Source organism: Gymnodraco acuticeps, unplaced genomic scaffold, assembly GCF_902827175.1.
Source record: "Gymnodraco acuticeps unplaced genomic scaffold, fGymAcu1.1, whole genome shotgun sequence".
NCBI classification, from domain to species: Eukaryota; Metazoa; Chordata; class Actinopteri; order Perciformes; family Bathydraconidae; genus Gymnodraco; species Gymnodraco acuticeps.
The window spans coordinates 1-10000 of record NW_022990339.1 but is presented as its reverse complement, the minus strand read 5'-3'; the positions used below and the strand labels follow the sequence as shown (position 1 = coordinate 10000).

The 10000-nt window shown below is 44.3% G+C and overlaps 1 protein-coding gene across 3 annotated transcripts in view; it reads left to right on the top strand.

The window, feature by feature from the left end:
• The window catches only part of LOC117550870 (cGMP-dependent protein kinase 1-like), a 20900-nt gene extending 11015 nt beyond the window's left edge, over window positions 1–9885 (top strand). For all 3 annotated transcript variants that reach the window (XM_034223435.1, XM_034223436.1, XM_034223437.1), the window contains one exon: window positions 9571–9885. In XM_034223435.1, coding sequence (XP_034079326.1) covers window positions 9571–9868 — 298 coding nt within the window. In that variant the 3' untranslated portion in view covers window positions 9869–9885. The remainder of the gene's footprint in view (window positions 1–9570) is intronic.
• Window positions 9886–10000: the final 115 nt, after the last annotated feature.

Below are 10000 nucleotides of genomic sequence, written 5' to 3'. Positions count from 1 at the left end.
AGGGCCGGCCCGTCGCACTGGCGTTATACATGTTCGCCTAGGGCGCCAGATCTGTGGAGGCGCTGCGCTGACAGCTCTGGGAGGGAAAACAAACATTTTGACCGTTGGGGCTCATCCTAATGTTCGGCCTTGATGTAACAACATTCATAATTAAGTAAATGTAACACCCTTTTCACCCCGGTTACACGTTTCATTTGCCCTGTACGATGGGGACTGCAAGTGATGAAAATGGGGGATGTTGGCTTATCTGGCGCCCGCAGCTCACAGCCAAAGTGCGAGTGAGCGAGGGAGAAAGGGAGGGCGCTGTTGTTATTAGAATCTGGTGCTAGCTGCTCTAACGGAAGAAGAAGAAGATGTTTCTACAATGATGTGGAGGGAGAGTCCTCTCCAGTCAGACTGAGAGGCTGATAACTACAGCTCAGTGAGGTAAAGGACTGAGTGTTTAGATAGTTCACTTTAGTCTAAGTTATCTCAGTGGGTCTCAAACGTGTTGATCACAATTTATGTAAACACATATTTCCAAGACACTCTTTTATAATTATTGGGATGAAACAGGTTTGAAATCATTCCAATGTAAACTATAGTACAGTAAACCAGACATATCGTTTTAAACTGGAGAGATACAAAAATATGCATAACTAAAATAGTAAAATAAGATATGAATGAACAACAAAAATAAAATACGTTACATGTATTTGTTAATGGCTATGGATTACTGGTTCACATACTTATTTAATTATTAAAATGTAAACCGATCTTTTTCATATGGGTGTTTAGAGTTGTACCCCCTAGATCTAGTCTCTAGTCATTCTGCTTAAAGTGCACCAGATTGAAGCGTTTTACTTTAACATGTTCAAGCATGTCTTCCCGGTTTGCCTGAGAGGCAGATCTGCTTGTTTTCATCAACAAGAACTGTTCTTTAAAAGCTTCAGAGGTTCAGGTTACAGAGCCGTGGAGATAAACAGACTCATGTGAATATTACTGGAAACTAACCTGTGTAAAAGTTTCTTGAATAAATGTAATTGTTTTGGTGGAAGAAGCATGTATCATGTTTTACCCTGCCCTCAAAGAATCGGAATTGAGAATCGTTAAGAATCGAAAAGTAGAATCGGAATCAGAATCGTGGAAATTCAAACGATACCCAACCCTACAGGTGAGACAGGTGAGACATTAACAGACAGGTGAGACAGGTGAGACAGGTGAGACATTAACAGACAGTTGAGACATTAACAGACAGGTGAGACAGGTGAGACATTAACAGACATGTGAGACAGGTGAGACAGGTGAGACATTAACAGACAGGTGAGACAGGTGAGACAGGTGAGACATTAACAGACAGGTGAGACATTAACAGACAGGTGAGACAGGTGAGACATTAACAGACAGGTGAGACAGGTGAGACAGGTGAGACATTAATAGACAGGTGAGACAGGTGAGACAGGTGAGACATTAACAGACAGTTGAGACATTAACAGACAGGTGAGACAGGTGAGACATTAACAGACATGTGAGACAGGTGAGACATTAACAGACAGGTGAGACAGGTGAGACAGGTGAGACATTAACAGACAGGTGAGACATTAACAGACAGGTGAGACAGGTGAGACATTAACAGACAGGTGAGACATTAACAGACAGGTGAGACATTAACAGACAGGTGAGACATTAACAGACAGGTGAGACATTAACAGACAGGTGAGACAGGTGAGACAGGTGAGACATTAACAGACAGGTGAGACAGGTGAGACATTAACAGACAGGTGAGACATTAACAGACAGGTGAGACAGGTGAGACAGGTGAGACATTAACAGACAGGTGAGACAGGTGAGACATTAACAGACAGGTGAGACAGGTGAGACATTAACAGACAGGTGAGACAGGTGAGACATTAACAGACAGGTGAGACAGGTGAGACATTAACAGACAGGTGAGACATTAACAGACAGGTGAGACATTAACAGACAGGTGAGACAGGTGAGGTTTAACAGACAGGTGAGACATAACATTTAGACATTAACAGACATGTGAGACAGGTGAGACATTAACAGACAGGTGAGACAGGTGAGACATTAACAGACAGGTGAGACAGGTGAGACATTAACAGACATGTGAGACAGGTGAGACATTAACAGACAGGTGAGACATTAACAGACAGGTGAGACATTAACAGACAGGTGAGACAGGTGAGACATTAACAGACAGGTGAGACATTAACAGACAGGTGAGACATTAACAGACATGTGAGACAGGTGAGACATTAACAGACAGGTGAGACATTAACAGACAGGTGAGACAGGTGAGACATTAACAGATGTCTGATTTCAGCACAGTCCATTTAAACCACCGCAGAAGCTTCAGCCTCACGCTGAAGCTTCAGCGTGAGGCTGAAGCTTCAGTATGAGGCAGAAGCTTCAGCGTGAGGCTGAAGCTTCAGTATGAGGCAGAAGCTTCAGACTCACGCAGAAGCTTCAGTGTGAGGCAGAAGCTTCAGCGTGAGGCTGAAGCTTCAGTATGAGGCAGAAGCTTCAGACTCACGCAGAAGCTTCAGTGTGAGGCAGAAGCTTCAGCGTGAGGCTGAAGCTTCAGTATGAGGCAGAAGCTTCAGCGTGAGTCTGAAGCTTCAGCGTGAGGCTGAAGCTTCAGTATGAGGCAGAAGCTTCAGACTCACGCAGAAGCTTCAGTGTGAGGCAGAAGCTTCAGCCTCACACTGAAGCTTCAGCGTGAGGCTGAAGCTTCAGTATGAGGCAGAAGCTTCAGACTCACGCAGAAGCTTCAGTGTGAGGCAGAAGCTTCAGCCTCACACTGAAGTTTCAGCGTGAGTCTGATCCGTTTGGTAGCTAGTGATGTTCAACTTGGTGGTGAAGACGTTCCTTCTTCCTGACGTAACGCTTCCAGCTTCGTTCCCACTGCAGCGTCAGATATCAGACATTTCTACGGAAAGGACGTCTTCTGGGGTCCAAACAGCTACTTGAATGAATGAAGACATATATAACTGCATTTATCGAGCAGCTTTCAGGCACAAGCGTTTCTCCTGTAGAGTTATTTATTTTACTCATTACTTTCATAGTGGGGTTATTTCTAATTTTAGCATCCTCATTTGAAATTGTAATGATGGCATTTGTGTCGGTGGCATTTCTCTTTATTCAGTTGCGTCACAAACTGAATAAACATCACGCGTAGTGTTTTAAATTCTGTAGAAAAGCTTTCAGAGCGCTGAGGCATCCATTCCTCCTGGGCTCAGAGCAATACAACCTGTCTGCCCACAACCCACACACACACACACACACACACACACACACACACACACACACACACACACACACACACACACACACACACACACACACACACACACACACACACACACACACACACACACACACTCTACAGGCAATTGACAGGGTTTCATTTACCAGCCCACCACTTCTCTCTGTCAGCATCAGAGTGTGTGTGTGTGGGTGTGTGTGTGGTCTATATAAAGGTATTGCAGTACAGTGTGTGTGGGCTGTGTTCAGTATCGCCTGCTCAGCGTTTCCAGGCGAGTTAATGAGGCTGTCACTGAGAGGCTCTTATTTTGAAAGGGAACACATGCTGTCTGTCACTCTGAGAAACTTTTCTTTAATTGATTTCCTCGTTGAATCTCTGGTGTATTATGCATCCTGTTTTTATTTTGTATCATTCCATGTCCTGCCTGTTTCCCCTCCTCCTCTTCACTTTATTTTGATGTCCTCTCACGCAGTCGTACCTCGGGGGTCTCGTTCACCCTGTTTCTGTGTTCCTCCAGAGTCTGATTCACATGCAGATACTGAAGGTTTTCCACCCCGCCAAAATAAAACCCAGCCTCCTGGCGCTCGTCTGCTCTCACAATAAAATATAAATCTCTTTTTATGGACCTTTGAGTGTCTTTCCCTTCTTTATTACACCTCCTCGTCTGGATCATCCTCACCCTATTGGAATACTAGGTCTTTAGCTTGTGGTAAACATATCTATTGTTTTAACATGTTTTTATATGTATTTGCATTCTTACTTTTTAACAAAACACACATAATTACCCCAAAAATACTTACAATTAAAAAAATTAAATCACAACAATGCAGTTTTCTAGTCAAGTCAATTCTTTAGTCCCCGCTCTTCGAGTCCGAGGCCGAGTGACCAATGAAGTGTCTAAGTCCTAGTCATCCTTACCTGTGCTCTAGTCTAAGTCCTAGTCATCATGACCTGTGCTCTAGTCTAAGTCCTAGTCATCATGACCTGTGCTCTAGTCTAAGTCCTAGTCATCATGACCTGTGCTCTAGTCTAAGTCCTAGTCATCATGACCTGTGCTCTAGTCTAAGTCCAAGTCCTAGTCATCATGACCTGTGCTCTAGTCTAAGTCCTAGTCATCATTACCTGTGCTCTAGTCTAAGTCCTAGTCATCATACCTGCTAGTCTAAGTCCTAGTCATCATGACCTGTGCTCTAGTCTAAGTCCTAGTCATCCTTACCTGTGCTCTAGTCTAAGTCCTAGTCATCATGACCTGTGCTCTAGTCTAAGTCCTAGTCATCCTTACCTGTGCTCTAGTCTAAGTCCTAGTCATCATGACCTGTGCTCTAGTCTAAGTCCTAGTCATCATTACCTGTGCTCTAGTCTAAGTCCTAGTCATCATGACCTGTGCTCTAGTCTAAGTCCAAGTCCTAGTCATCATTACCTGTGCTCTAGTCTAAGTCCTAGTCATCATGACCTGTGCTCTAGTCTAAGTCCTAGTCATCATGACCTGTGCTCTAGTCTAAGTCATAGTCATCATTACCTGTGCTCTAGTCTAAGTCCTAGTCATCTTGACCTGTGCTCTAGTCTAAGTCCAAGTCCTAGTCATCATGACCTGTGCTCTAGTCTAAGTCCTAGTCATCATTACCTGTGCTCTAGTCTAAGTCCTAGTCATCATTACCTGTGCTCTAGTCTAAGTCCTAGTCATCATGACCTGTGCTCTAGTCTAAGTCCTAGTCGTCATTACCTGTGCTCTAGTCTAAGTCCTAGTCATCATGACCTGTGCTCTAGTCTAAGTTCTAGTCATCCTTACCTGTGCTCTAGTCTAAGTCCTAGTCATCATTACCTGTGCTCTAGTCTAAGTCCTAGTCATCATTACCTGTGCTCTAGTCTAAGTCCTAGTCATCATTACCTGTGCTCTAGTCTAAGTCCTAGTCATCATTACCTGTGCTCTAGTCTAAGTCCTAGTCATCATTACCTGTGCTCTAGTCTAAGTCCTAGTCATCATGACCTGTGCTCTAGTCTAAGTCCTAGTCGTCATTACCTGTGCTCTAGTCTAAGTCCTAGTCATCATGACCTGTGCTCTAGTCTAAGTTCTAGTCATCCTTACCTGTGCTCTAGTCTAAGTCCTAGTCATCATTACCTGTGCTCTAGTCTAAGTCCTAGTCATCATTACCTGTGCTCTAGTCTAAGTCCTAGTCATCATGACCTGTGCTCTAGTCTAAGTCATAATCATCCTTACCTGTGCTCTAGTCTAAGTCCAAGTCCTAGTCATCATGACCTGTGCTCTACTCTAAGTCCAAGTCCTAGTCACCATGACCTGTGCTCTAGTCTAAGTCCTAGTCATCATGACCTGTGCTCTAGTCTAAGTCCTAGTCATCATGACCTGTGCTCTAGTCTAAGTCCAAGTCCTAGTCATCATGACCTGTGCTCTACTCTAAGTCCAAGTCCTAGTCACCATGACCTGTGCTCTAGTCTAAGTCCTAGTCACCATGACCTGTGCTCTAGTCTAAGTCCTAGTCATCATGACCTGTGCTCTAGTCTAAGTCCAAGTCCTAGTCATCATGACCTGTGCTCTAGTCTAAGTCCAACTCCTAGTCATCATTACCTGTGCTCTAGTCTAAGTCCTAGTCATCATGACCTGTGCTCTAGTCTAAGTCATAGTCATCCTTACCTGTGCTCTAGTCTAAGTCCAAGTCCTAGTCATCATGACCTATGCTCTAGTCTAAATCCAAGTCCTAGTCATCATGACCTGTGCTCTAGTCTTAGTCATCATGACCTGTGCTCTAGTCTAAGTCCAAGTCCTAGTCATCATGACCTGTGCTCTAGTCTAAGTCCTAGTCATCATTACCTGTGCTCTAGTCTAAGTCCTTGTCATCATTACCTGTGCTCTAGTCTAAGTCATCTTTACCTGTGCTCTAGTCTAAGTCCTTGTCATCATTACCTGTGCTCTAGTCTAAGTCATCATTACCTGTGCTCTAGTCTAAGTCCTTGTCATCATTACCTGTGCTCTAGTCTAAGTCCTAGTCATCATGACCTGTGCTCTAGTCTAAGTCATAGTCATCCTTACCTGTGCTCTAGTCTAAGTCATCCTTACCTGTGCTCTAGTCTAAGTCATCCTGACCTGTGCTCTAGTCTAAGTCCTAGTCATCATGACCTGTGCTCTACTCTAAGTCCTTGTCATCATTACCTGTGCTCTAGTCTAAGTCCTAGTCATCCTTACCTGTGCTCTAGTCTTAGTCATTGTCATCATTACCTGTGCTCTAGTCTAAGTAATCTTTACCTGTGCTCTAGTCTAAGTCCTAGTCATCTTTACCTGTGCTCTAGTCTAAGTCTAAGTCCTAGTCATCATTTCCTGTGCTCTAGTCTAAGTCCTAGTCATCATTGCCTGTGCTCAGGTCTAAGTCCTAGTCATCCTTACCTGTGCTCTAAGTCCTAGTCATCATTACCTGTGCTCTAAGTCTAAGTCCTAGTCATCATTACCTGTGCTCTAGTCTAAGTAAAATCCTAGTCATCATGACCTGTGCTCTAGTCTAAGTCCTAGTCATCATGACCTGTGCTCTAGTCTAAGTCATAGTCATCATTACCTGTGCTCTAGTCTAAGTCCTAGTCATCCTTACCTGTGCTCTAAGTCTAAGTCCTAGTCATTATTACCTGTGCTCTAGTCTAAGTCCTAGTCATCATTACCTGTGCTCTAGTCTAAGTCCTAGTCATCCTTACCTGTGCTCTAAGTCTAAGTCCTAGTCATCATTACCTGTGCTCTAAGTCCTAGTCATCATTACCTGTGCTCTAGTCTAAGTCTAAGTCCTAGTCATCATGACCTGTGCTCTAGTCTAAGTCCTAGTCATCATTACCTGTGCTCTAGTCTAAGTCCTAGTCATCATTACCTGTGCTCTAGTCTAAGTCCTAGTCATCCTTACCTGTGCTCTAGTCTAAGTCCTAGTCATCCTTACCTGTGCTCAAGTCTAAGTCCTAGTCATCCTTACCTGTGCTCTAGTCTAAGTCCTAGTCATCCTTACCTGTGCTCAAGTCTAAGTCCTAGTCATCCTTACCTGTGCTCAAGTCTAAGTCCTAGTCATCATTACCTGTGCTCTAGTCTAAGTCTAAGTCCTAGTCCTCCTGACCTGTGCTCTAAGTCTAAGTCCTTGTCATCATTACCTGTGCTCTAGTCTAAGTCCTAGTCACCATTACCTGTGCTCAAGTCCTAGTTTGTCTTATTGACCCAAGAAGAGTCAGAGTCGAGGTTGAGTCGAGTCATCATGTATTGATCTGAGTTTCTGCACATTTTAAGACTGGGATCAGCGGGAACTGGCACACACCTGGGCAGAGTTCACCTGGACTTGAGACTCGAGAGAAAACTAGCTCTAGTCCACGTCCAGGAGTCCAAGTCTGAAACGATGCAGGTAACGGACATTATAAAGTGGACCAGGTATATAAGTCAATATCTATCAAAGAAAAAAATATCCAATAAATAATAATTAAAGATCATTTAAAACAAAACAAAATCATGTCAAGTGAAATGTGAATGTGTGAAAAGGTTAACTAGTAAATATCTCAATATAATAATATCTCTAATTATAATAGCAGTATTTTTTCCTGCGTGTTCCTCGGTTCTGTTTTCGCTGCATCTTTATTAAATCTGCTCTGACAGGAAGTGGATATATCTGTGTTTGATCAGCTGCTCGCCTGCAGGACAGACGATCTGAGGCACGCAGCAGCTGCTGATGGATCTGTGATTACAGACGCTAACGACACGCCACAATCAGACCCAATTATAGCTTTCATAATGACTGCTCATCAGGATCAACAAACAATTAAAATAAAGTTTCAGAAGCAGCTCATTATATTTAAATAGAGTTCATTCACTTCAACATTTAGTGGATAATTTCCCAGACTTAGATTATAAATACTGATTCCTTTCATTCAAGCTCAAAAGCAGCATCGAGCCGAATATATCCTCTGTGATAAATTAACTGTGACCGTGCTGTAGTTCCTTTATAGCCCAACATTAGCCTCCTTTAGCTTAGCGGTGGTGACGTGAAGTCATGTGATTGTGCTGTAGTTCCTTTATAGCCCAACATTAGCCTCCTTTATCTTAGCGGTGGTGAGGTGAAGTCATGTGACCGTGCTGTAGTTCCTTTATAGCCCAACATTATCCACCTTTAGCTTAGCGGTGGTGACGTGAAGTCAAGTGACCGTGCTGTAGTTCCTTTATAGCCCAACATTAGCCACCTTTAGCTTAGCGGTGGTGACGTGAAGTCAAGTGACCGTGCTGTAGTTCCTTTATAGCCCAACATTAGCCACCTTTAGCTTAGCGGTGGTGACGTGAAGTCATGTGACCGTGCTGTAGTTCCTTTATAGCCCAACATTAGCCACCTTTAGCTTAGCGGTGGTGACGTGAAGTCATGTGACCATTCTGTAGTTCCGTTTATAGCCCAACATTAGCCTCCTTTAGCTTAGCGGTGGTGATGTAAAGTCATGTGACCGTGCTGTAGTTCCTTTATAGCACAACATTAGCCTCCTTTAGCTTAGCGGTGGTGATGTAAAGTCATGTGACCGTGCTGTAGTTCCTTTATAGCCCAACATTAGCCGCCTTTATCTTAGCGGTGGTGACGTGAAGTCATGTGACCGTGCTGTAGTTCCTTTATAGCCCAACATTAGCCTCCTTTAGCTTAGCGGTGGTGACGTGAAGTCATGTGACCGTGCTGTAGTTCCTTCATAGCCCAACATTAGCCACCTTTAGCTTAGCGGTGGTGACGTGAAGTCATGTGACCGTGCTGTAGTTCCTTTATAGCCCAACATTAGCCACCTTTAGCTTAGCGGTGGTGACGTGAAGTCATGTGACCGTGCTGTAGTTCCTTTATAGCCCAACATTAGCCACCTTTAGCTTAGCGGTGGTGACGTGAAGTCATGTGACCGTGCTGTAGTTCCTTTATAGCCCAACATTAGCCTCCTTTAGCTTAGCGGTGGTGACGTGAAGTCATGTGACCGTGCTGTAGTTCCTTTATAGCCCAACATTAGCCTCCTTTAGCTTAGCGGTGGTGACGTGAAGTCAAGTGACCGTGCTGTAGTTGCTTTATAGCCCAACATTAGCCACCTTTAGCTTAGCGGTGGTGACGTGAAGTCATGTGACCGTGCTGTAGTTCCTTTATAGCCCAACATTAGCCACCTTTAGCTTAGCGGTGGTGACGTGAAGTCAAGTGACCGTGCTGTAGTTCCTTTATAGCCCAACATTAGCCTCCTTTAGCTTAGCGGTGGTCACGTGAAGTCATGTGACCTTGCTGTAGTTCCTTTATATCCTAACGTAGTAAACCTGTCCCCTTTAGGTCTAAGGAGATGATAAAAGACGCCATCCTGGACAACGACTTCATGAAGAACCTGGAGCTGTCTCAGATCCAGGAGGTGGTGGACTGCATGTACCCCGTGGACTTTGGTCCGGATGCCTGCATCATCAGGGAGGGAGACGTGGGGTCCCTGGTCTACGTCATGGAGGGTGAGGAAGCATGTGTGTGTGTGTGTCTTGGGAGATGTTTTAAGCTTGTTGTTTACTATGCTAGCAGTTTCCCTCCGTTTCCATTCACTATGCTAAGCTACGTTAACCAGCTGTTTCTTCATATTTACTGACACAAGAGAGGAGTCCAGAAATAGAGGACTGTGTCATGCTCTATAAACAGGGCCGCCCCTGGCCAACTTGGGGCCCCAAGCGACATTGTGAGATGAGGCCCCCCCCCCCCCAACCGACAGTTGTTTTTTAAA